This window comes from Saimiri boliviensis, chromosome 6, assembly GCF_048565385.1.
Source record: "Saimiri boliviensis isolate mSaiBol1 chromosome 6, mSaiBol1.pri, whole genome shotgun sequence".
Classification (NCBI taxonomy): domain Eukaryota; kingdom Metazoa; phylum Chordata; class Mammalia; order Primates; family Cebidae; genus Saimiri; species Saimiri boliviensis.
Window position 1 is genome coordinate 95,063,774 of NC_133454.1, and position 27,875 is coordinate 95,091,648.

At 34.3% G+C, this 27,875-nt stretch overlaps 2 protein-coding genes across 4 annotated transcripts in view; one reads left to right on the top strand and one right to left on the bottom strand.

Moving 5' to 3' along the window:
* The window catches only part of ANO3 (anoctamin 3), a 434,237-nt gene that overhangs the window by 346,071 nt on the left and 60,291 nt on the right, over positions 1–27,875 (top strand). For all 3 annotated transcript variants that reach the window (XM_039471298.2, XM_074401252.1, XM_003919928.4), the window contains 2 exons: positions 258–354; positions 6,725–6,785. In XM_039471298.2, coding sequence (XP_039327232.1) covers positions 258–354; positions 6,725–6,785 — 158 coding nt within the window. The remainder of the gene's footprint in view (positions 1–257; positions 355–6,724; positions 6,786–27,875) is intronic.
* Positions 7,273–19,270, bottom strand: MUC15 (mucin 15, cell surface associated). The gene is made up of 4 exons (XM_010330441.2): positions 19,187–19,270; positions 12,260–12,992; positions 10,204–10,353; positions 7,273–8,312 (listed from the first exon to the last, which is right to left on the bottom strand). The coding sequence occupies exons 2-4, from the start codon at positions 12,951–12,953 to the stop codon at positions 8,152–8,154; spliced, it is 1,005 nt and encodes a 334-aa protein (XP_010328743.1). The 5' UTR covers positions 12,954–12,992; positions 19,187–19,270; the 3' UTR covers positions 7,273–8,151.

The following is a 27,875-nucleotide window of genomic DNA, read 5'->3' on the forward strand; positions in this document are numbered from 1 at the left end:
CCTGTTATCATTATAATATCTTGACAGCATTTTCTAAAATGAAAGAAGCAAACCAAAACTTTTGCATCACAAATATTCTCAAGTGTTGGAGTCACGCCACAGTCTAAAAGTTCTTCCTTACTTGCCCACTACTCCCCACTCTTGTCATTTCTTCTTTTCCTCTCTGCCTTGCCGCTTCCAACAGGATTTGCTGTAGGGACTAAGTGAATTCCTAGTCATAGTTTCATGCTATGTTTTTCTTTTCTTCTTTTCTCAAGCCAAGAAATTTGTAAAGCCACTGAAGTCTTTATGTGCCCTCTCTGTGACAAGAACTGCTCCCTGCAGAGACTCAACGACAGCTGTATTTATGCCAAGGTGAGTGTGGACCCTTGCATTCTCCTTCCTGAGCTGTACTAAGAACCAGGCAGTAAGAAGTCCTTCAGCCAATAGCTTTTTACCAAAGTTAAGTGTTCTCAAGAGTGTCAATGATCGTAAGTGCCATTGACTACTGAACAAAATGTCAGTCTATTGAAATTACAAAGCAAGTATACTTTTATTTGAACATTTTGGTCATCCTTTGTTTTCATAACTGATTTTTGCCACCATAGATAAACATAAACTTGCACTTGTAATTGTATGTAGATTCTTTTCAGGAAACAAACGGTTACTTCTATTGCTACTTACTAAGTTTGTATGTTACATGAAAACTTATGAAGTTAAAATACTTCTACTGGTAAAGAGAAAATGAAATAACATACCAAAAATGCCCAAATTGCTGCCTATTAGAATTACCTGAAGGGTTTTTTAAACCCCTGAAGTTCAGGCCAAACCTAGGACAACTAAATCAGAATCTTTAGTATTGGAACATAGATATTGGTATATTTCAAAATTTTCTGGGTAATTTCAATGTCCATCCAAGTTTAAGAAACACTCAATTCTACATTTTTATTGTTGTTTATAAAACAGTTCGTAAAAAATATGTCATGAAGTATAATTAACATGTAATGAAATGTACCTATTTGAAGTGTATGAACTGATACATATTGTTACACATGTGCACCTGTGAAACCATTAGCATAATCAAAATAATGAACATGTCATCTCCAAAAGTTTCCTCACATCCTTTTAAATCCTTGCCTCCCTGACCTTCCCCTGTGCTCTAGCAGCCAACTGCTTTGTGTCATTATAGTTAAATTTGTGTTTTCTAGATTCTTGTGTAAATTGAATCATGTATGTATGTATATTTTTCTGGCTTCTTTCACACAGCCTATTTATTTTGAAATTCATTCATGCTGTAGCATTTATCAGTAGATCATTAATTTTTTATTGCTGAATATTATTTCATAATATCTGTAACCTGTTTGTTTATTCTCTTACCTATTAATAAAATTTTGGATTGTTTCAAATTGTTGCCGATTTTAAAGAAATTTGCTATTAACATTCATGTACAAGTTTTTATATGGACAAATGCTATCATTTCTCTTGGGTAAATACCTAGGAGTAGACTGGTTGGATCATCTGATAGGTATGTGGTAAGCCTTTTAAAACTCTGCTAAGCAAAACTTTTTCGATATGTTTATACAATTTCCATACCCACCCATCATGTATGAGAATTCCGGTTTTCTATATAGTCACTGAGACTCAGTGTGATCAATCTTTATTATAAATTTTAACAATTCTAATCCTCTTTTTATGTACTGTACCCAAGTCACTGTGAAAAATGAGGGTTCCCAGTGGCTGGAGGGAAAGGCAGTATTCCTGACTCCTGTCCTCTTAAGTGGTGCTTTCCTTGACAGATAGTTTCCTTGCATACATGCTCACTGAGTACTGCCTAGGTTGTTCTTCTCTACACCCTGGGAACTCTTTAAGGTAGTAATCTGAGCAGTAATGATGTATACGTTGTTTGTTTCCAGTCTCTCAGGGATCATTGCCCATTGTTGCCCGATACTTACCATCTTGCAATGTGTTGTTTCATACATTTTGTGCATTTTTGGGGTGTTTCCAGAATAGGGATAAAATCAATGTCTTTTACTCCATTTTTTCCAAAAGTGGAAGTCTCAATACAATTAATTTTGACAAGGCTGGGTGCAAAATGCAAAGCCACTCAATGTCCTTACTGCAAGAACATAACTTAGTAAAGTTAGTTTCTGAATTATTTATCTTGAATGAAGCGCATTTGAAAAGTCTGTTTTGTTTATAATTTTATTTCAAAATAGATGTTAGTTTTAATTCTTTTAAATGTTCCATAAAGATGATAGGGACTTAGAAACATGGTTATCTTGTTTGGAGGCAGCATTTTCTCATCACTTTTTGCAAGAACCAAGCATCTTAAGAGTTATTAGATGTATATGCACATGTCCTTCTCCTAGCCTATGTGTTTTAGACATATAACAGCCTTAGGAATGCCAAAAAATCCAGACATATGTTACTTCTTCTTTCACTTGGACATATCTAATAACACACATTGGCATTATTTTTACACTGAAGACAAGAAATAATCACATATGGCAGAGTGATAACGTGAGGAAACCATCCAAGGAAACACTACAGCTAGGGTGCTTTTGTCATCATGCAGTAAATACATCTCTTCTTTTCTCAACAGAGAAAGGTACATTTAAGGACAGGGATGACTCACAAAGAATTCACTTAATAGCTTATGTAAGGAAGGTGAAAAAGTTAGCTTGCAAAGGAGACTATTGCCTTATAGAAGAATACAAGAAATAAAATCCACTAGGATGAAATGTCCTTTAGTTTTTCCTCTGGCTAAGACAAAATGTAGCTACTTGTTTTATACCTTAAAAATAAGATTTCCTCTTCCTTTTTGGTTGGAACTCAACATTCTGTTTTAATATAAATTTTCATATTTAAAAATGTAGTACTTTTTTGATGGATAGAATCAGATATAAGGGAGCAGATTTTTGCCAAAGGAACAAGCCAACCGATATAGGATCATCTAGAAACAAAATCACCTAGGCACAGAGGTGATTCAATTCAGTTTCTTATGGAATCCATCACTGCTTATGACAAGAGGAAATTAAATTTTCTATATTATATTGAAAAGGACATGTATGTACATGTAATTATTCCCTTTATAGTTTCAGTGATGTGTTTGTATGGAAAATAACTGGTCTTATCATAGGATAAAAATTAATATTTAAGTACATTAATGTTTCCTTTCATGACTATTTTTATCTTAGTACTTAAAAGTATTGGAATTAGGAATTTTTGCAATTAAATAATTTAGTGATATTTGCACACATTTAAATACACTGACACTACACTTTCAAACCCTATGATGCTAGGAATTCTCATTTAAGGTGAAATAATTAAATAGAAGGTTCTACACTGGTTTTCATCTAATTGAAAAATGACTCAACCCCTTGAAGTTAAATCTTATTCATAATAATTTTATTTAAAAAAATTTGTTTAACAAACATTTACTGAATACCCAGTATGAACCTCAGACTGTATAGTGATTTGAGGTTACAACAGAAGTAGGAGAGAAGCTGTTCCTTTCAAAAAAAGCTTCATCAAAGAGTCTGCATAAGACTGTACATCAGATCATCTAGAAAATTTGTTAAAAAGCAGATTCCTGGGCCCCACATCCTGACATTTAGAATTTATTGGTCAAGGATAAGGCCTAAAACTCCCCATGATAACAGGCTCTTCCAGTGACTGATTTCTAGGACCGCATTTTAAAAAGATATGTGGAGAATAGGCTAATCAAGACTTCATTTTTTCATCCAGCTTCTGCCCAGATTCAGCAAATAAAATGGTTATTCAGGTTTTACCATGGCCAAGAGTTAAGGAATGAGGGTGTGAAAGGGAGTGACCTCCAGCCTCAATTCTGACTCCCTGCCCTCCAAATCTCCAGTAATAGCCTTGCACGCAGGGTTGAATCTACCAAGGTGGCACCTTATTCTCCTATCCTGGAGGGACTTTAGTAGAATATAAGTGGCATTTTTTAGAGCCTTATGTTTTTCTGAACATATCAGGCAATTTTAGACCAAGACCCAGCAGCTATCATGGAGAAATCGTAGACTTTCTGCTTCCAACCTAATAAGAAATAGATCTCCTTAAACAGTACCCACATTTTTTGATTTGTAGCAAGATTCAGCTCTTCAAGAGAAATCGGGTGTCAAAGAAAATGGACAATTTGTAGTTAAATCAAGCTTTGAGGCTCTGTTTGCTACCTTCTTTATATATTATGCCTAGTCACATGAACAATGTTGAACAAAATGCCTGCCATGAGTTCCTCTATTCATAAAAATAGGCCGGGCACGGTGGCCCAAGCCTGTAATCCCAGCACTTTGGGAGGCCGAGGTGGGTGGATCACGAGGTCGAGAGATCGAAACCATCCTGGTCAACATGGTGAAACCCCATCTCTACTAAAAATATTAAAAAATTAGCTAGGCATGGTGGCTCGTGCCTGTAATCCCAGCTACTCAGGAGGCTGAGGAAGGAGAATTGCCTGAACCCAGGAGGCGGAGGTTGCGGTGAGCCGAGATCGCACCATTGCACTCCAGCCTGGGTAACAAGAGCGAAACTCCGTCTAAAAAAAAAAAAAAAAACTTAAAAATAAGCTGTTTTTCTAATAAAAAAATTAATGTATTATATGTATAATTATATATGTAGGACAAGATTCTTTCTACTTTTAGAAAAATCTGGTATGCTGCTTATGGAATTTTCTCAATATTTCATCTGGAGTTTCTTAAAAGTATAAATATATTTTCTCAATATTTCAATGGAGTTTCTTCAGTGTTCTTGTCCTATTAGACAGAGGGCCACTTCTCACTTAATTCTCCTGTCAGTCACCCATGATCTAACCTTGAGCCATTCACAGTAAGCTTGTCTCTTCCTTCACTCTTTTTCCCATTTTCATTCAGCAGCTTATATGTTAGCACCCTAAATAAAGCCCTTAACACCTCAAGCTATAACCATAGACCTCTAGTTGTTCTTGTTGTCTCTATGATTTTCCATAATACATCCCATGTGTAATAGCTTGATAAATCTAACACGATTATACAATGTTGTACTCTTCCTTCCAGCAAGTTTTGAACTCTTCTCTAATGCTCCATCTACGTTTATCTCCCATTAGATGTATGTAATCCCATATTACAAGAATATTACATGTATTCCAACTTTATCTTATTAAGGTGTTTCTAAAATGTTAATGTTTAAATGTATTGACTTAAAATGCCTGAAAGATTTGTAAGCAAACTTAGCAAGGAAAAAAAAGAGAAAAACACTTTAAAGGAAAATACTACGCAAACTATGACAATTTCATGCAACAAATTGTTTTTAAGGGTGGCTTTTTATTTACCACTTTTCTAAAAGAGCAGGGTAGAGACATTATTTCTGGTGACCTTTAAATCCCCATGTGTAAAGTCTCTGTTCTAACACTCTAAGAGGCTATTTCCTGTATGATGTTGGTTTACAAAGGAAAACAGACAGCTGTTCAGCTGTTCAGCAGCCTCAGGTGTCTCTGTGGGACATCTTGAGGGAAAAAAAAAACTGTTGATTCCCTGCTGGGTATAATTTTATGAGCTTTGTGGGAGAATTTCTTTATGATCCTTTTCTCTCCTATATGTACACTGATGAATGTTTTGAAAACCAAATTTTTATGCTATTTTTTAGAAATACTAAGCCTTAACCAACATAGAATTTCAAAGCCATATGGGATATTTCGCACCTATCCACCAGCCTTCAAAGGGAGCACATCTTTCTATGATGATATTATCAATAATGCCACATTATAGAAAAATGCATTTTATGATGACTTGCTTTACATATATTTTGCAGTGTGTTCCAGATGTAACAACTGAAATATATATTACTGTTGTTTTAATGCTACCATTGAGCACCCTCTGGACTTCAGATTGGGCAAGGAGGACACCATTCCATTACAACTTTCCTTATAACTGTTCTTTAGCCCATAATTGTCCTCACCCTCCTGTGAGGACCAGTTCTCTATTTTCACTGTAGTTTCTATGAATTTTTGTGCTGGCCAAACATTTTTTACCTTCAGTGTATTAATTTAATTTCTCTCGCTAACATATACTGAGGGCATTATGCAATTCAAACAAGCAAAGATAAATTGAACTAATACTTTATTAAAGTCAAACAATACTTACCAGCCTTAAAATTTTATTCAGTAACATTAAAAAACTATGCATCCTTCTTTATGAAGTTTCAGTTAATATCTGATTAAAAAGCACTTGGTTTCATAAGTGTCCAGTGACTTATGAAACTTTTAAAACAAATTAAGATAGAATTGATTACATCTTATAGCCACTATTGGACCCATCCTACATTTTGAAAGACATGCGAGAATAGGGTAAGCTATTGAGCTTCCCTCCTTCTAGAAGTTTTGCTAACAGGAATTGTAACTAGGAATGCCTCACCTGAAAAACTAGTTTCATACAACTTTCATTGCAGTTTGACAATCCATGATGCACAAATACTTCCACAGGGTGGTAGAGTCATTTATAATCGGAAATGAAGGTGGGCTATAAAGGGAATCAAGAGAGGAGAAAAGAGGGCTAGTGTTGTTTCTTCACCCCTCCCCATGAGAAAAATCACCTGAAATAGTTGCAGGACTCATGAAAGGATTTCATATATAATATTTCCATACTATGAAATAATATGATCCTATGTGGGAAAAAAACATAGTACCCGAGTACAAATAGTATTCACTGGATTATTTTATCAGTTTACATAACTGATATTTCTGTTTTCTATTCAGGTGACATATTTGTTTGATAATGGTGGGACAGTCTTCTTTGCTATTTTTATGGCAATATGGGGTAAGTACATTCTTCATTACTTTCTAGCCCTTATTTTCTGAAGCTGTTTCTGTGTTTCTATGCGTGTGCACGTGCAAGCACACACACACACACACACACACACACACACACACACACACACACACCATGAATCAATTCAACAATAAAGCCTCTAGGTTGGTCCTTGCTTTGTTTGCCCTCTCCATACATTCACTGCTTCTTTGGGAATTTAACTCTTGATCTCATCCTCTAATCTCTAAAACCTAGACTTTCCTACATCAAGGAACATATTTTTCCTACCAAAGGTAGGTGTTAATTAAAAACAAACTGAAACATACTAGTCTCCAAATTAAGGTTATATTATTGCTTACGAAAGTGATGCTCAGCAAAAAGTTATATGTTTGGTATTTCCATTCATCTTTTTTTAGCCTATGCTTCGTACACTTAGAGATGCAGAATCTATTCCATATATGATTGAATAATAATGTATAATACATAAAAAATCCTGTTCCCATCTAACAACTTAAAACTGTACAAATTATGTACAGGTATATTCTTTGGTTAACTTTTTTTTTCTTTACCGTGATTCTCATTGAGTTTTTAAGGCACCCAATTAATTGAAGCCTAAGATGTATTAAGTTAAAATTCCCAGACGTTTGAAGACTTTTAAAGAAACTATTACTTTCCTGGGTCAGCTTTCTTGCCATTGCCCTATTGATTGTTGTCATTATCAGCTTGGCAGCTCAAGGGGCTGATCATAAATATGCATGCTGATCGAGAAAATCATAATGTACTAGAATACAGGTCTCTCATTTCTATTGCCTCAGTTTCCCAGTAATAGAAACTCTGGGCCATGTCCTCTTTTTAGCTTTAGGTCAAAATTAAAAACAAAACAAAACAAAACAAAACAAAAAAAAACACCCTTTCAATTTTCCTTTAAGAAAATCCAATCCTGAATTATGGCACTAGGGCTTCAGGCAGAGCAGTAAAGAGTCAACTTCATTTTCGTGTGTGTGTATGTCCAAAATAAATGTAGTTCTATAAATTTTTTGTAGAATAATTTTTATTATTAAATTATCAGGCAGGGCTATCATGGTGAAATATTTTTTAGTTTTACCTGATCTCACAAATATTTTCTAATAGGAAAATAATACTAAAATACAAACTAGGGCTACAAAATGCTTCAGGATGGCCAAAAATGGTAAGAAAGGAAACTTTTGGATGATATATCCTGTCTACATTTCTTTGCTACTGGTCTCTTGCTATTATGATTCTCCTTGGCAAAATCCATATGACGGTAATCTTGTGTAACTTTTTAGAAGATAAATTTGTCAAAAGGCCAGGATGTAGATGACACTTGCTGTTTGACGCCTTTTTCCTGTTAGTTTTATACTGAAGTACGAAGTGGAGGTATGTCATCCATAGGAATGCCATCATGTGCATTTTCTTGACTTTTTGGCATGGCTGAATCATTCAAAGTTGGATTGTAGTAGCTAGAATTCCCAAAACTCACATCATAAGGTTCCGGTGCATTGTCTAATCGCAGAACTAAAAAAGTAACAAAATAATATTGTTTCATAGTGATAGTCTGAAAGATTCACGTTCAGGCATTCACTAAATTACAGGTATTATTCTAGGTGAGGAAATAAAAGGATTTTTAAAAGGGCTTTTTAGATTTTAGTTTAATATTTTTAAATACGTAGATGTTTTTCAAGCTTCATTTTTTATAAGACTAAGAGAACAGTTTTACTTCCAAAATTTTATTGTTGATGGACTCAAAGTAAAGGAACGAAGGAAGAGACCAGTTTAGTATATCAATACCTTGTCTAAATAAGTGTAGACAATGCTTCATTGATTTTTGAATCTTGCGATTTCAGAGCCTTGTCAACATGTTCATAATTTGTCACTTCTGGCATAAAATTTTTAAGTGAATTCAGTAATTTTTAAATTAATGTTAATATTTTACCAAATATCGTAATATCTTGATGGCTAACCCATTTAAGGTGGAGGAGATAAAAAGAAACATTTGTGGGAGGTTATGCTTTCTTCTAATTGATTCAAGTTACCACGTACTTTAGGTTTTCTGATTGTTAATGTGGACGTTTAGTTTTGTTTTTAAGCAAAGAGTTATTTCCTAACGATCTTGAATTCACTTTCAAAGAAAAACTTGACGTTTCAAAGAAAAACTGGACTTACTATCTTAAGGAACTACAAGCAGTGACTAATTATTAATTAAATGGTAATTTATTCACTTAGTTACTATCATTTGCTTATCTACTTATTCATTTAGCCATCTGTTTACAAATCGGGCTCCCAGGAACCTTAGGTCTTTGGGAGAGATATCTCAAGGCTGTCTTTGAGGGGTAAAACATTTGTTGTGATTGAGTTATTCCTTTATGCCTCTATCACAGCAGTTTAGATTTTATCAATTTTTATTGAGATTTTGCATGAGATTACATGTAAAGACAAGATTATAAGGTTAAAATACGTTTGTTTGAAAACCACTGTTATAAATCCTATTCTTTAATTTTGAGGAATGGTACTTTTTGTTTTATATGAGTTCCTAGAAGCCCATAATCAGAATTCAGTTACATTTCTAATTAAGAGATTTGATTCTGAATGTAAGAAATATATCAGCCATATCTGAAGTCATCAAAACTTAAATTCAGTAAGACTTCATCAATGAGACCCACCAAACCACTTATCTATTTGTTATGGTGACAAGCATCTTTTATGCAAACCAGAAAACAGTTCTTGTTTTTATTTTTCCCTGAAGTATAAAACTACAGATCAAACAGGCATTAGATTAAATATCAAGTTGATATTATGTTAATAAAGCACAAACTGACAAATTTATTTTTAGTATATCTATTTCTCATTCATAGATATTATGGTTGGCCTTTTCCATCATATGAGTGGAAAATTCCTGAATTAAGGTATATCGTGACTTTATGTATTTAAATGTGAAACTTTAGATACTTTAGAGACTCATTAAGATGATTAATGGAGGGCTGCTATATCTCTAAACTTTAAAAGAGCTCCAAATTAGAATCAATCTTTGTTCAAATTACTGCTACTTAGTGATCTAACAATGGCAAGGAATAGCTTTGCAGTCACTTGCTAACAAAACTGATCATTTTTTCCTAATGTCATGACATTCATTATCTTCCAATTTTATACACGTTTTAGATTCTTTGATTATTATTTAAAATCAATTTTGAGGCAATGAGCAACAGTTCTAATTTTTTTAAATTTCACAGGTCTGTAATTACATTGGTTTCGTTCTTTGTTAAACGTTAAAGTGGATCAGAATAAGTCTTTAGTTTGTTCATTCATATGAATTCTTTTGGAATTACCTTCTAGGCAGTACAATAAACATTGGCATCCTCATTTAATTAAAAACACTGTGCCCAGCTGAAGAATTGAAAATAGCTTTTACCTGGTTCATTTCTGTCGTCATAAAGTCGCCGATGAGAAAATGAATCCGTTTTCCTTTTTCCACACAACAAGTAGCCAACAAGAGTAAGCAATGAGACACCCAGAATAGCACCTAAAATGGCCCCGAATACTATTCCTGTATTTCTATTTTCTACAGGACAAAAAATATAAAATAAGGAAATATAAAATAATTCTTAAAAGAACCAAAATCTACACATGTGAACTTTCCATATACCAAAGAATGTTTAACATTTTTAAATTGGATAATGATGAGCTTCATTCTCGCTCTCTTGCTCTCTCGCTCTCTCTCTCTCTCTCTGTCTCTCTCTGTTCGTGTGTGTGTGTGTGTGTGTGTGTGTGTGTGTGTGTGTGTGTGTTTTATAAAGTACTATTTGGGATATATTAGCAAACATACTTGTTGATAAAACCACACTTCTGATTTTTAATTACATTGAAATATTACTAAGTCTTAGCTTTATAACTAATGGTGTCTAGTTACTTATTAACATCAATAGTACTGAAATGGGGTGTATATACTCCATTAAGATCTAGTATCAGTGTATAACTTTAATGATGAAATTAACTTTGCACTTGTTTTTATAAATAATTCAAAGGTTAAAAGCCAATAGGAGTAAATGGGTAATAGAAAATGAATAATTTAAAAAAAAACTGTAAGAAGTCACTACAAGGAAAAATTAGTGTATCTAATAGAGGTTATTTCCAAATACAACAAATAAACCAAAGCAAGATAACTTCAGTTACTTGCACATCAAGAAAAGTGGTCTATACCTGAGCTAAAGGGAGTTCAAAATTTGACTGTATTACTCTTTTCACTCAGTCAGTATCTTATTTGAAGACTAAGTTTTCAATAAACTAAATGTTCTCTGAACTAAAATTTAGTATATTTTCTCTACTTTTTTTCTTCTCTTTTCTTGAGATACTCATTAATTAGGTAGCCAAAGGGTCTTGCAGGGTCTCCAATTCTATATAAAATCTCATTTCTAAGAAAAATTCGTTTTCATTTTGAGGTACAGTAAAATAATTACTAAAATAAAAGTTAACTAAGTTTTCTTTGCATAAAAAAGCAATGGTAGGAATAAGTACTCAGTATTCTAAAGATGGATATTAGGTTTAGATAGACAAAAGAGAGGAAGTATTTTTAAAAAAATCTTCCTAATGGCATATCAAAGCATTTATAAATGTCGAGATATGTTAAAATTACAGCTGAAATGAGTCTATACATACAACATATTGATCATAGTGTTATAAAAAGCCTAGATTTCAGAATCTAAAACTTTTCCTACACACTGGCAACAACATTCAAATAGGAATTTGTATATATGATTTGGTTTTTACATTATCAATGTAATCCTTAAGTAAGCCACACCGGAAGTAAGTTCTTGGAGAAAACAAACTGTTTATTAAAAAAAGAAGTTCAAAGGGGGGAAATACATTTGATCTAAAAAGAACAAAACAGAAAAAAGAAAACTTAGTTATCTTTTTTCATTTTATGGAAAAGCATAAAACCATTTTTATGTTTAAACTGGAAAAGCTTGACATAATCCTTAAATGAAACATAAAAATATCCACATAATAAATTGTTTGTGATGGTGACAGATAATTTACAAATTAACTTACTTTGTTCAATTTTTTAAACTCATAAACATATATTTTTCAAGTTCTGTTATACAGTATTCACTTGAACATGTGAAATTTCAGGTAGTCTTTTCAAGATTCATTGAAAATTGTTACCCAGTATCTCAAAACTATACCATTGCTTCATTCGCCATCTTTTCTTGACCTAACCTAACTTCACATTTTTTCCCATTGTCTCCTTACACTCCCATAGACTAATGACTAGTATATGTTCATTGAAGACCTAAAACCACTTCACTATTTCTAGTGACTATAATGAGCATCGCTCAAATGTGAGAACATCTGTGCTATTGTATCCTCTTCTGTTTTTCTATCATAGTGTATTCCTTAGACTTAATCTGCCTGACTTACTTGGAGTTTCAATTTCACACAAAAGGAAAGTTAAATCCATTTATATTTACCTTTTTGGGGATCTGATGTATTTGGAAAGAGTTTTGAATTATTGGTGAATTTTAAGGTCGGCTGTAGAGTTGTTTTTTCTTGATAGGGGGTAAACCCAGCAAAGCTATCACTGTTTGTAGTAAGCCATCCACTTGGTTCCACTATCAAGGGGGTCACAGATGTAGAAGCTGGTTCTGAAGAGAGGATGCTTACTGTAATGGAACTGTTATCGGGAGTTTTTGTGGTGTCACTGATCAAAGACCACATGAATTTTCCTGAAGATAGAGCAGGTGTAGCATTGGGATGTGCTGAGAAGGGCAAAGGATCTTCATCTGCTATAGATGCATTCCAAGGCAATTTAGAAACAAAGCTGTGGATCAAAGGAGGACTTGTAGAAATGCTGGATGTGGGTTTTACACTGCCAGAAGAATGCTCTGCTGACAAGTTACTGGAGAAATCTGTGATTCCATGGCTTTTGTTTGATAGATTCAAAGGAGGGGAATGACTTGCCTTGAGATCTGAAGTGGTTCTATTTTCTTTTTCTGAGTTTAAGTTTGCTTTACTTTCCAGAGAAATAGTTTTATTTTCTACGGTTTTAAAAACTTCTGCAATGCTTTGTGTTGTGCTTTTATCTTGATTTTCTTCTCCATGGCTCCCCAGTAGAAGTGAATGAAACAAAGTTGAAATCAACAGAATTTTGGCTAAGATGAACATTGTAGCCTTCTTTGATACTGGGTTTCTTTTTAAAGGAATCTGAAAGAAAAGAATCATCATTTGAATTACTTAATAAAATATTCTGAGTTTTTAAATGGATCTATATATTTTGAAGTCATAAAATTCTAGATGTAATATAGAGATAATAGTATCATATTTTTATTCCAAAATTGTTTACTTTTGATTATGTACTTAAACTAGTGCCACTGAATACTGCTTTCTGTGTAATCTTCCTTCCTTCCTTCCTTCCTTCCTTCCTTCCTTCCTTCCTTCTTTCCTTCCTTCCTTCCTTCCTTCTAGGGAAATGCCATGCAAAAACTATCTCAAGCCATACATATATTTCAAAGATCGTTTAGCTTGGGAAAAGTTGGAAGAAAACCATAAACACACACACACACATGTATATTTAAAACATGTATATAAACTATTAAGTAAAATTTTTAAAATATTGTAAATATAGACCGTGTAAAGCAGGCTGAATATCTATTTCTACTGATATTCTATAGAATATCAATCTATTCAAGAAAATACATTCTTTGTAAAGATGATATTTGAAATATTTATTATGAATGTGACATTACTGATTATACATGAAATGTACCATATATTAGTTTTTTAAAGTTAGTCAGGAAAGCCCTTGAATAGATTTTATTAATATCTAGTTTGAATCTGAATTTGAATGTATCCCTTTTTCACACTTCTCACTTCATGATGTCCTTCTTGCTACTTAATCCTTAATTGGGGAGATTCAGAAGCCCTCTGGCTTTAAGGATACTCTTTAATCTTACTCTCTTATTTTATAAAAGAAGAATATGTTTGGGTGTGTATGTGGAAAAATATGCTAGATAATTGTAAATTGGGTCCTGATCTCCAATCTAGGCACACCATTCTGCCTCTTAAGTGTGGAAGTGACACAATATATAAATAGGATGATATGGGAAAAGGTTTTGAAATCAGATTTATGTTAAAATTCTAGCTTTTGTCGCAAATAACTCATGAAAAATAACCATTATAATAAGCAGTTGCTTTATCATCATTGTAATAACCTAACTTCAGAGTGTCATTCTGAAGACTGAATAGTTTGACTTAGGTAACTGAAAGTAAACACCTTAATAGATGCTAACCTCCGTTTAATAGTCAAATATAATAATATCTCTATAGCATCTTTTCAGTTACAAAGTTTACAGTATCATCTTACTTGATCCTTACAACAATCCCTTGATACGGCAAGAATAGATTGTATTATGTATATAATGTATTATGGCCATTTTAAAGATGAGAAAACTGAAGCTCAGAGTGGCTAGTAACAGAAGCTGGTAAACGGAAGAGGCAATATTCAAAGCCAAGTCAACGTACTCCAATCTCATTCAAGGCCAAAATTTGAAGTGCTTTTAATAGAATATTTATTTTTTTAAAAAAAATTAGACTATTTTTTCTCAGGCAATAAAATCTGTGTGCTGATTTCATGTTCTTTGAATTGAATCTTATTTTTCACTAAAAGCCTCCATGCTGACTGAGAGAGGAAAAGGGAGGATGTGCGACTGTTGTTTCCTACTTCCTGTGTTGTCTGTCATTTCTCAACAGCTCTCTTTTTGATTTTCATTAGGATCTAAAGAGCTTCTAAACAGTCCCCCTAGTTATGTGTTGGTTTTAAGCTGTAAGTCCACTTTTACATAATGATTTCTCACATATGATATAACTTAAGTATATCTATAATACATATAATACTTCCGTATAATACATAAAATCTTTCATGCCCTATGGTTATCACTTAAGAAAGGTCTACTTGAAAAGCAGGCACACATATGAGAACATTCATAGTGGCATTATTTATAAGAGCCTCAAACATAAGTGTTCGTTAGTAACAAATTGGATAATAAATTGTGGTATATTCAGATAGTGAAAATTGACAAGCTAGTGCTTCATGCGACAACATGGATGATAATCACAAACATAATGCACTGCTTAAAATACCAGTTGTATTATGTGATTTCATGTACATCAAGTTCAAAAACGGGCAAAAAACTACAATGCTACAAGTCAGGAAAGGGCTTTGTTACTGGAAGTAAACAGATAGAATTGATTGGGTGGAGCATGGAAGGACCTTTTGTGCTGATGATACCCTTATTTCTCAACCTGATTGTGATTACATAGGTGTTTGTATTTGTGATCATTCTATTTATTTGTATTTCATTCACTTTTCTGTTACAAGCAAGAAAATTAGATTGTATATGCATTTGTGACATCAGCTGCTTTACAAGTTTTCTATTTAACGCTAACCAAAAATAAACAAATGATGAAGAAAGGCCTGGTAATCCCACTTTACAGATGAAATGTTGCATAAATAATATAAGCAGTGTGTCCAAGTACATGCAGCTAGTAACAGAGAGATAGGGTTGGGATTCAAACCTTGACATGTCTGATATAAAGTTAGTAAGTACTCATCTTTGTAACATAAGTTACAAAGGAATATAGAATTTGGTACACAACTGCATTTTAGAACTTCTTCCTATCATTCGTTTTTTTTTAGTACAGCCTTCCAAATTTAATTATTTTAAGAAGAGCAGTTTATAATTCCGTTTTTTAAAAACACTGAAAATATAGGACTTTTTATATTCAAAATATCCATTAAATACACTAAGTATGGTTTTGCTCTTAATTTAAGAAGATCATAACAAATACGGTTTCTAGATTGACATTTTACTGTGGAATTTACAGATTAGCATTTACAAAGCATGAATGATTATCTCTGGCACCTGTGGTTCACCAACATTTACTTAAACTGATGCCTCACCTAGCACGTTTAAAATATAATTCGATTTAGTTTAAAAATAATTATATGTACCTTTTCAGAAACATGTCTCTCCTGTGTACTCTGCAAAGGTCACAGCAAACCTAACAGTCCTTTTCATTATCTATTGCAAGTGATCTAATTCATTAATTGTTCTTGGACACTCTTTTAATATTATTATGTCATTTGATTTGTTTTCTGTACCTAGGTGTTTTGCTATTTTCTCTGCCTAGTAAAGTGGTCACTTCTTTTGGGGGTGGAGTGGGGGGAATGTCCTTAGCTGTTCTAGTTTTCTTATAATATTACATGATAGACATGGCATTGAGCTTTCATTCCCTACCTGTAATAAAAATCGACATATCATTAGTCAATAAAGTGAATTCTGTTGTTTCTGTTCCACCTTTCCTGTAACATTTAACCATCAAGGGGATCTCTCCTTCCTTTACCCAGCTTTTGATTGTAACTTTAAAACCTAGGGTATCGACACCCCCAAAATGCCAAGCAGTTTGTTACTGTCTATAATTTACCACCTGGGAAAAGGAGAGAAAGGGAAGAGAGGGGTAGTTCAGTATGTTGTGAATACTATTAAATATTTACAGCTTATTCAGAAATTAATACAGCTACAGATAAGGCTTTTGTGAAGACTGTTTGTCCTGACATTGTAGTGGGGAACAAGTTTGCCTCTGCTACCTGGCTTCTAGGAAAACCAGGTTATACCACTTACTCAGTTCCTTTTCATCTTAAAGTTGTAGAAGCAGCCAGGAATTGAAATTATTCACTATTCAGAACCCTGACATGAAATTTTGCTGGAGCATGGTCCAGGAGATTCAGCTTAAGTTTTACCTCATGCCAAATTGAACAAAGCACACTGCAAGCAACAAAAGCCTAACAGAGGTGGGACAGCAACTCCAGAGGGCAACAAATATATGTGTGTATGTGTGTGTGTGTGTGTGTGTGTGTGTGTGTGTGTGTGTATACATATATATATATATATGTTACAATCAAAAGCTGGGTAAAGGAAGGAGAGATCCCCTTGATGGTTCAATGTTACAGGAAAGGTGGAACAGAAACAACAGAATTCACTTTATTGACTAATGATATGTAGATACACACACACACACACACACACACACGTACATACAGTGGTTTCCTTTTAGCCTCTTTCCTGGAGTTCAAATTTCTAACTCTATGTTATATACTTGTTTTATAAAGCTGTATGGTATGCCTGAGTGTACCCAAGTTCATCTGTCAACCAGGTGCACTGTGGGGGCAGACAGAAGAAGGTGGGATGAAAGAAAAGTAGAATTGCAGAGGGAGAGAAATCAGAAGAACCAGGTAACATGATTTCACCTCCTGATCATTGCCTATTTTTGCACCTGGGTGGTAGCTCCTAAGAGGAATTTTAATGATATAAAATAGAAACAAGGTTAGGATCATCATAAACTTGAAAAACTTCTAATGGTAGAATTACTATAAAGTGAACAGAGAAAGCAAAGAGGATTTCCAGTTCCTTTGTGATATTTTAAATACAGATTCTAAATTTTCCTGTATATATTAAAATATTTTTATTGTTTCTAAAATGTAGCTGGTTTAAAAATATTCTATCATAGTGTCACTGTTTTTAAAGAACTCCTCTACACAGGGAGAGTGAACACGACTTTCACATTCTTTGTTATTGACACTGGAAGGTGGTTTCACATTACTACTTTTGTATGAAGGGCTGCAGAAAGTGATGAGAAAAAATAAAAACAAAAAACACCTCTGATCAGTAGGGAAGCAAACCCGCATTCACTGTCCATATGTTTGCTTCCTCATAAATGCAGAAAGTCATTATTCTGTCAAGCCTCTCTGTTGAAAGTAAGTCATACTTATTTTTATACCAAGCTTTGGAAAGAAGATGTCCTGGTTTATGTCAGGTAATTAACCCATGTAAGGGCAAAGAAATGCTATTCATTCTAAACAGAATCAAAATCAGAAATCCTAAATAGAATCATCAGTTCAGGTACACAGCAGGCATAGTATAAAAGCACGTTTCTATAGTAAAATCACTAATGAATATACATTGGGCTTCCTTTTCTCCAAGTTACATTTGATCATTTCTTACAGATCTTAGGCTACAAATTAAGACAGATGGTTTTTGTTTGTCTGTCAAAGAAAACTCTATCTGCCATATAGCTAACATCTCAGGAAGAACTTGAGTGTTACTCTGAGTGTCTTTTTCCAATCTTATACAATATTTTTATTTTTCTAAACACAACAGTAAGTGAGAACATAAGACATGCTTCTAAAAATGCCTCTTTTAGGAGGGGATTTGGAAGGGTAACCAACTAGAAAAAGGATTGTACCTGAGAAACTTAGTCCTCTCATCTTACTTTTATTTGTCATAAAAAGAAACAAAAAAGAAAAGAATGGCTTTCTTCCAAGAAAAAAAAAAATCAGAAGTCTGAGAACATCATTGAGGTTAAAAGACTTAAGCTACTGAGATACATGAAAAATACACCGTTTGTCATACTACCTGCTACCTTGGGAGTTTTCAGGAATAAACTTCAATACTTAAACAATTAGTGACAGCATCAAGCTTACAAAGAAAATGTGTCTCTGAAAGAAATATTCTAGATCAAAATTTTCAAGCATAGGGTTTCCAGCCTTCTATATCCTATTTCACTGTCTATAGGAACAGCCTCTACAGATTAAATAGAAAGTGAATAAATGGAAATCAGCATTCCTTTAATAAAAAAGGGTCTTATATAACCACAAAATGAAAATAATTTTAAGAAACTTTACCACATTTTCGTTTCATGGGATGTTTTTTGTAGTAACTCATGTTAACCTTTTAGATTTCCAATGTGAGGAAGACATGTACACATATCATGCTAAATAATTATATGTACTGTATAACAGTTTGCCAACTTTTTAATTAAGAAAACCTTTGAAAAAGATGTATAAAAGCTTCTAATCTATTTTATTAGAAGATTTTTTCCCCAAAACTATTACAATACTTAAAGCAAAAACTTCTAATACATAAAGTTAAAAACCTTTCAGCACAAATGCATAATTTAAATCTAAGATTCAATTTATATTCATGCTGCCACTTCACTTTAAACATTTTGAAACCTGTACTAAGATCTGACTTAAGGAAATTCTATTTCATAATCACATATGTTTTAAATAAGGCTTTTATTTAACTCTTCTGCTGGTTCTGTAACCTAGCAAATTTGGCAGTAATTTTTAAAGCTGACTCATTTAAAAGTGCAAATACTCATTTGGAAAGTAATTACTTAATAAAACAACTACTTGTCTTTACAAGGATTGCCATAGCTACTTGCCAGGCTGTTCTGTGGAAAGTTGAGACCACTGTGATTCTCTTGGTAAATAATGGAAAAAGAGAAAGTAGAAAGAGAAAGAAAGAGAGAGAGACCTAAGTAACCCAGCACAAACTTACCTTCAGGTCTAGGAGGTATTTACAATCAGGAACTGAAATATCACAGCTGTCCTGTCTGAAATGAATCCGTCGTGCATTAGAGAAAACAGATGGGTTAAGTGTGACAGTGTGGCACTGAGCAACAGAGTGCCAGGGAAACAAAATTAGGTGGGGCTGGCTGTATCTTGCTTGTGTAACAGAGCGCCCAGGAACCTGACTGACCTGCTTCTCAGCTGTAAGCATTAAGGTATCACCTCATTCAGGCCTTTAACAACAACAACAAAAGCCCAACCCTCCAATTTTCATAGGTTGATCATTTTAACTCTGGGGCAAGGGAGAACTCTCATCAGTGGTAGCAAAAAACGAGGCATCCTTTTTTTTTTCTCTCCTAAGTTTAAAAAGGAGAAAGATTTTGGCAAAGTCATCTATGACATGTGCTGAGTCCCCTCCTTTTTGCAGGTGAGGAAAGCAAACGAGTCACTCCCTGCACTTGTTGCTCTATGCCAACCCCACATTCTCTTAAATCATAAACAATTTTTCTGTACTCTAGTAGGTTGCCCTATTTGTATACTTAAAGCCTAAGTAGAGAAAATGTAGCGGGGTCAGCAGTGAGTCATCTGTTCTGAGGTACACTGAAATTAGGTTTTTAGAAAGTCCTACTTAACAAAAGTGAATTAGTATATATCAGGGTCCGTGAGAAAGTGGTGAGGTGTTACATTAAAAATAATGATCATGACTGAGATTCGGTTTTTTGCTGACCTTCAGGAGTTTGGAGAGGAACTGGGGCCTGAGAATGGCCATGTGATCCCCACTTTTCCTGGGAGCCTTCTTGATTAAGTAGTTTCCACCCTGTGTTCTCTCTGCTTTTACTCTCATTTTAGAGGCTGGAGAGTTTCAGAAGTGCCCAGGTAATGCTTGATTAACTACTAGAGTTGAATAACAACTTGGCATACTTCCTACACTTCCTTTCAGGGATTATGAAAGGGAGAAGAGTGAAACTGGGATCTTCTGCACATCAGCATTTGGGGATGGCGCCAAGGTCCGTTCAGCTCAATGTGCCTGAGGTTCTTACTTGGCTTCTGTTGCACAATGAGATAGGTTTTCAACACTGAGTGAGAAAATGAAACTTTAGCTAAAATGCAAGAGCTAGTAAGCTTCAGATGGAATGCAAAGAATCTGCCCAGTTAATTGACCCCAGGAAAGAACAAGGTAATTCTGTAGTTTTAAATTTTCTGAAGCCCAAAGGCGCCTTCAGAGTTCGATTAGAAATTAAACCAACCCCTAAAAAATATTTTCCCAGAAGATATTTAAGCTGTCTCTGCTGTGTTATGAAGAAAAGCAGTTTAAATTTAACCAAACAGCTAGTGACCAAACAGTGGCTTAATAGAATTTAATAGTTTAGTTTCAGATAAGCCACTTTTTAGGGAACAATCCAACTAAATCTATGTTATGTTTGTAGTTACAGAACTGAACCTGATTGGGCAGGATGGGGTGCCCCTTTTCCCTAGGCATTTTCCTCAATATGTGTGGGAATATCATTATTCTCTTCTGCCTTAACGATAATAATTATGGCTTACACCAGGCATGAACTTTGCGACACACTTTTGCTATAGCTGTCTGTTTTCACTGCCGTAAAAGTCAGGCGAATTTCTCATCTTGCTTTTCCCTGAAGACTCTTGCTGTGGGCTCAGAATCCTATTCATCATTGCCCTCCTTACAACATAATCAGTTGATTAGAACTCACCCTATAGATAAACGTTATCTACCTCACTGTCTTGAGCACATCTGGAAATAATGTTATAAAATGTAAACTGTGCATATATTTAATGCCTCAATTCTTACTTAGCTCGTTTAGTTGTTATCAGAAACTTTCATTTATTCACTGGAGTTGGAGTTAAAAAGTAATTTTTAACCAAACCAACAAGTTTCACTGAGGTACAGTTCCAGGTTCTAAGTAAGACCAATCCTACTTTAGACCTTTCTCCAGAGGAACTCCACAATAAGGGATAATTACCTGCAATTTCATCAGCAAAAACAGCTGAGATGACACATTGTGCAATGCTTGTATAATTTTTTTGGTACTTACCCACTATAGTGCCTTTCATCTGGCACTCACCAACTGCTTTACACTCATTAAGTTTCACAATACATACTAGGAGGAAACCTCTTCCCAGTCTGTAACCTCTTCCTAGTCTGAAATGGTAGAACCACTCACAAGTGGAGTTTCCAGAACATGAATACACATTAATATCACTAGTGAATCTGAATACAAAACCAGACATAGCTTGGGACCACATCTCAAATGAAAGGAAAACATTGTTTTGGATCAAAAAGAATATCTTTTTGTACAAGCCCTATAGCATCACCCTGTGATGCTGTCACATTTAGGGAATTTGCATTGATCAAATTCACTGATAGCTCGTTGAGTCTGATACAGGCTACAAATGGAATTCATGTTTATTTCCCCGTAGGGACATAGGCACTTTAAGCAAAAAAGAAATATTTGAATAATAGAAAAATAAATTACATTGAGAATGTATTATTTGAGAGTATTTTAATGATATTCTTGAAAAATAAAATAAAATTTAATGGCTGGGAAATGTATTTGGGGATAATACCATTTAGTTTATTTCAGTATTCTATTAGACTAGAAATGAAAGGATTATTCTCATAAATGCTAATAGTTGTTTATCATTCAAGTTTATCTTTTTTTGTTAAGTAATATGGTATTATAATATGATCTTCTTCAGTTAACTATAACTTTTTGGAAAGCTGAAATGTTCCATTTTGGGGTTAAGAAAATTCTAGGACAATGCCCTTGGTTACTTAGAGGTTATGATATTATATATACACATGTACGTATACATACTTGCATGCATACACACATAAATGGTGAGCTAAAGAAAGTTGTAAACCTGGTCAATCAACGAAAGATAACTTTAAAGGATAGATTCCTGTATGATTTTTGGCATTTAATTTGGCCATAGTTCAAAAAGTTGAATGATATGACTATAGAAAAATGTTGCATTTCTTTTTTTTTTTTTTTTTTTTTTTGGTCAGGACTAAGTATTTTATTATTTTCACCAACAACCAATATAGTAACAGAAATTGAAATTGATAGCAACTCAAAGCAACTTGTTCACATTATGGTGTGGCCACGACACCCAAACCCTGCAAGCTTTTCATTCAAGATTGCTTCAGTGGTGTACATCTAGGGAATAAGTCCCTAAAGTATGCTGATAAATTAAGCTCCTTGAATGCTGCCTTGGGTTAGGAAATCCAGTATTAGGCAGATTGCCTAATGAAGCTGGGTAAAACCCAGTTAAAACAGCAGACTCTCAGGGCTGACTTCCTTGTGCCCAGGTAGACCCACCCAAAAGCATGATTTACAGTAAGGCTTAAAATATGAGCTGAAGACTAAAATGATAGTATGTAAACTTCAACAGCCAAGTTGTTCAAGTACTTGCAAAATTCACCTTCTAATGTTCAAGACAGATTCCACTTAGATATACCTTGTTCTTTACTCAGACCTATAACTTCAGTTTGGAAGTGAGCAGAAACATCTAGTTTTCCTGCAGAATCAAGAAAAAGGTTTGAGAGACTTTCATTTTACCATCTTTCCAGTGATCTGTTGCTTGCCAGAAGGTTTCAGGGCACATTTTACGGGAAGCACTTAGGCCAAGAAACTTACTGGCGATAAAGAAGGCCTCCTCAATTAACTTCTAATTTTTAGAATGTCATTGCAAAGCAGGCTCACAATAAAATGTTGCATTTCTATCTATAATAGTGATCATGTTTTCTTAGTAAATACTCTGAAACATTATAAATTATATAATTGAAAATTCTATATTATGCCAATATAAAATACCAATTGAAAAACAAACACAAACCCTCTCCTTAAGAATATGTTTCTAAGGCCGGGCGCGGTGGCTCAAGCCTGTAATCCCAGCACTTTGGGAGGCCGAGGCGGGTGGATCACGAGGTCGAGAGATCGAGACCATCCTGGTCAACATAGTGAAACCCCGTCTCTACTAAAAATACAAAAAACTAGCTGGGCGTGGTGGCGCGTGCCTGTAATCCCAGCTACTTAGGAGGCTGAGGCAGGAGAATTGCCTGAGCCCAGGAGGCGGAGGTTGCGGTGAGCCGAGATCGCGCCATTGCACTCCAGCCTGGGTAACAAGAGCGAAACTCCGTCTCAAAAAAAAAAAAAAAAAAAAAAAAGAATATGTTTCTAAAAAAGTCTTAGATTTTGAGTTTAATATTCCTTAAAATTTGAAATGATTATATTATTTTATTACTTCTGATAATTACTCAATTCCAATAGTTTTTTTAAAAATAAGAGCCTAATGGTCACAAATAATTTTAAAAATTTAAAAAATTTCTATCTCCATTTAAAAAATTATTTTAGAGTAGTATGACAAGATAACACTTTCAAACATAAATATATATTAGAAATATTTTGAGTAGAAATTGAATGGAAATAGATTTAAAGATAAAAATGGAACAATTTAAATTTTGCAACAGATAAGTGCTTTTTAAAAGCATATTTTTAAAGAGGTATAATTAGGTATAAAATACTGGTATAAATTTAAAATGTTCCTTTAATAAAGCACTGGAAATTTTAACCTTTATAACTATTTAAATGTATAATGGAAAAGAATAACTTTATAACTATTTAAATGTATAATGGAAAAGAATATTGAACAAGGAGATAAAATTTTCACAAAATTATTTTAGTGATTACACAATCATTTTCAAAACTGCCGACATAATGTAGCTATTAAATTCCGAGAAGTAAATCAGACATTTTCAATAATTTCTAAGTAATCAGACATTTTCAGTACTTTCCAAGCTATTAAATTCAGAGAAGTAAATCAGAGATTTTTGATAATTTCTGAATTTTCAATAATTTCTAGTAATACTTTAAACTGTTCATAGGTTTAAAATATTGCATTGCATATTTTTCTGTACTATTTAGGGTCTCACATAGTGTCCACTATATCTTTTTATCTTCCCTTCCAGTTCTATCCAAATAAAAACAAATAGAGGGAGGGTAGTGTTGTTACAAGATGATGGGAACATTAAAAAAATAAACACTGCTTTCTGCCGAATGTTTGTTTTGCTGATATGGTCATATGCCACACATGTTAGCAGGATTCTGGGGCTCTGTCTCTGGCTAGGTTTTCCAGATTTATAATCACCAAGGGAGCAGTGTGCAGAGTAGAACAAGCTCAGGCTACCAAGTCACAGTTTCCTTGTTGAATCCTGGTTTTGCCACTTCATGGTTTCATAACCTTGGGTAATTGCCATCACATTTCCAGGAATTTTTTCTCATTTGTGCAATAAAGAGAGTGGCACTACCTCTTAGTTGTGTGTGGGGAGTCAAGTTAAAACAGATAAAATAATTGTGTGTTATTTGGCACTTAGTAGTCAAACTCAATCAGACTTTGTTAATTATAAATAATAATTTTTATTTGGAAATGATAAAAATTGAAGCTTCAGTATGAGCATTAATAAATGTTGAGAGGAATCCAACTAAGTGTACAAACACAGATTAAATTATTTTGAATTTGCATCTCTCAGCACATTGTAGTTGCTCAAGAAATACAACTTTCGTGAAAAATGAATGAGTGAATTCTTTATTTTTAACTGAATTTTTCCCCACCAGAGAGGCTTTCTCTGATCACACTTTTAAAATGCCGGATATACATGAAAGGGGAATGGAAGCAGCAAACCACCTTGTTGTGTATGTACCTATGCAACAACCCAGCATGGTCTGCACCCCAGAAGCTAAAGCACAACTTAAAAAAAATGAAAAGAATAAAACCCTGAGACCCTTTTTTCCTGACCTATCTGAACTCCTCTCTGCTGTATTTTCTTCATAGCACTTATTGCCATCTAACATACTGTATATCTTATTTATGTTGGTATTTCTCATCTAGTCCGAAACTAGAAAAGTCAGCTCATGACAGCTTGCATTTTTGTCTGTTTCCTTCTTTGCTTTATTCACAGGATTAGACTAATACCTGGCACAGAGCAAATGCTGATAAATTTATAAGTAAAAGAATAAATGAGTGAATTGATAAATGAGTAAATAAATATCAATATACTTGTCAATCATAACAAAAATTATACTATTCATGAGACATCTGTAAGTTTACTTTTTCTTCTGCTTAGAATATTTTTTTCATTATTGGCCCATTCAGATCTGAAACTTGACTTTTTTTTTCACTTAAGGACATTCCTTGGCCACATTTATGATTGTGCATATAGATCCTTGAGCAGTTTTCTTTGGTAGGTGATTAATGATAGGAGCTATTTCACAAGAAGAGTTGGCCTTAACTAGAGATTCAGAAATCTAACATGTAAGACTAGAGGATATGGGCTCAAGGATAGATAAGTGGGTAGATACAGTTTTGGTGTTTGTCATTTAGACAGGAAAATTGTCAACTGAGAGTGATGGAAGTATTGGTTTTGGATATTTTTTTAAAAGAAGAGAGTAAGTGGCCAGGTGTAGTGGCTCACGCTTGTAATCCCAGCACTTTGGGTGGCTGAGGCAAGTGGATCATCTGAGGCAGGAGTTCCAAGACCAGCCTGGTCAACATGGTGAAACAACATTTCTAGTAAAAATACAAAAAAAATTAGCTGGGCATGGTGGCGACACCTGTAATCCCAGCTACTTGGGAGCCTGTCCAGAGAATGGCTTGAACCCTAGAGGTAGAGGTTGCAGTGAAGCTAAGATTGTGCCATTACACACCAGCCTGAGCAACAGGAGCAAGAGTCTGTCTCAAAAACAAAAAATGAGAAAGAGAAAGTATGACAGCATGGCAGCCTCAAGGATCTACCCAAAGTTAGTAATCAAAACAATTCACTCAGCATGGCTGTGCTTTTCTCCAGCTGTGTTATAATGTGCATGAGTACAAATAGGTAATAGATAGTGTTGGGTTTAACTAGGGTTACAACAAACTGAAACAAGAACTGGAGAGCTGAGGGCATTTGCACCCAAGTGAGTATAATGATTGCTCATTAGGACACCTAAAGACAAAAGAGGAAAGGATAGTAAAAATATGATCAGATTAATGAATTGACAATCTGGCTCAAGAGAATGTTGGACTTGCAGTTTATAGGGAGTGAACTGGAGCTATGGATGTAATTATTGAATATTATGGAAGGCCTGCTATTGATCAAAAGTGTGTTGTGGGAATACATGAGTGAGACTGAGTAGGAGAAAACAATTTTGAAGATAGAGATCAAGGAACTGAGAAGCCATGGTACTAGAAAGATTATCTGTATATACTGTAACTTTTAAGAGAAATTTTGGGAGTCATGTTGCTTGATAATAGTTATATTAAGACATGAGTTTAAAATCTTCACAGACGTTGGGTAAGTGAAGACTGGAATATGACTACCACAAGGAGTGGCAGTAGGAAGCATGAATTGTTGAATTGTTAATGAGGAGGGAGGGGAAATGATCCCAAAGCAGCAATGAAGAGCAAGAAATTCACTATCTCATTATCAGTACGTATTGACATAGGAGACAAAGAGCCATCACTTAAGTGTGCTTCATGGAAAGTGGGGTTTTAAGGGAGTCCCAGGTTTCAATTAGAGCAAGAAGGTGAAGGGATTCAAAAGACTCTCCCTTGACTTTGCATAAAAAAGGGAATAGTGAACAAGTTTCAGGAGTTGCAGAGGAATGGGCAATCATCACAAAGACAGTCCCTATTCCTGGTGGCATGAGGATCAGCTCTTGGTGAGTGAAGGATGATCTGGAATTTGTGAGCTTCTTGAAGTGACTGATATGAATAAGGTGAAAGAGTACAATTATATTAGTCCTGATGGACCAGTAGTGGATGTTCACAGGCAGGAAGGTTTGCATAGAATATGGGGATAGAAGCCTGTTGCTAAAATGGTGAGTTCTAGGCTTCCTGTAGACTCCTGCTATTAGAAGATTTTTGAAATAGAGTCTTTTATTTCCAGCACTTAAGTGACTCTTCAACCTACAACTGGCAGCCTTGCAGTGAAATGAGACTGCTCTCTTTAATAATACATGACATTCTGTTTTGTGGAGGTACCATAACTGATTCATTCCTGTGAGATGAAGTATACTGTTTATAGCAGCTTTATTCTTTTAAAACTCTAATTTTATTATATGGTCTAACCTGTTTAAGTCACTCTTGCCTAATTTATTAACTATCAACTATTTTTATATGGGCTTAACTCATTAAGTGAGGTTACAACCAGGCATAATATCATAAAGTGGCAAAACTGGCAGTTTGTTAATATTATAACTTAGCAATGTTAGGAAAAGATTCACAGGATTTATTAATGTTTCCTGAAAAAAAGGCAGATAATTAGAAAGTCATTGCATATCTAATTTGTTTCTTTCTAGTTAGAAAAAGTTATTATAGCTAAATAATAACCTCAGCAGCAGCAATACACTGAGTTTAATTTTCTGAGTGTTCTCACCAAGGAACCATGACTTGAAGTGGTTAGAGTGAGGAGAGAGTGAGATGTCTGAGAAGGTATGTACACTCTGAGGAAGAATCTTGATTTGTTCCTTGGCTCAAAAGCAGGGAAAAAAGAAAAAGGAAATTTATTCATAACCTGAAGAAGATTTTGAAATCAAGTTCACAGACAACAAATAATAATGACAAATGACCTGCTTATATGTTGAAAGGACTATAAGCACCTCAAACAATTTGCAGGGAAT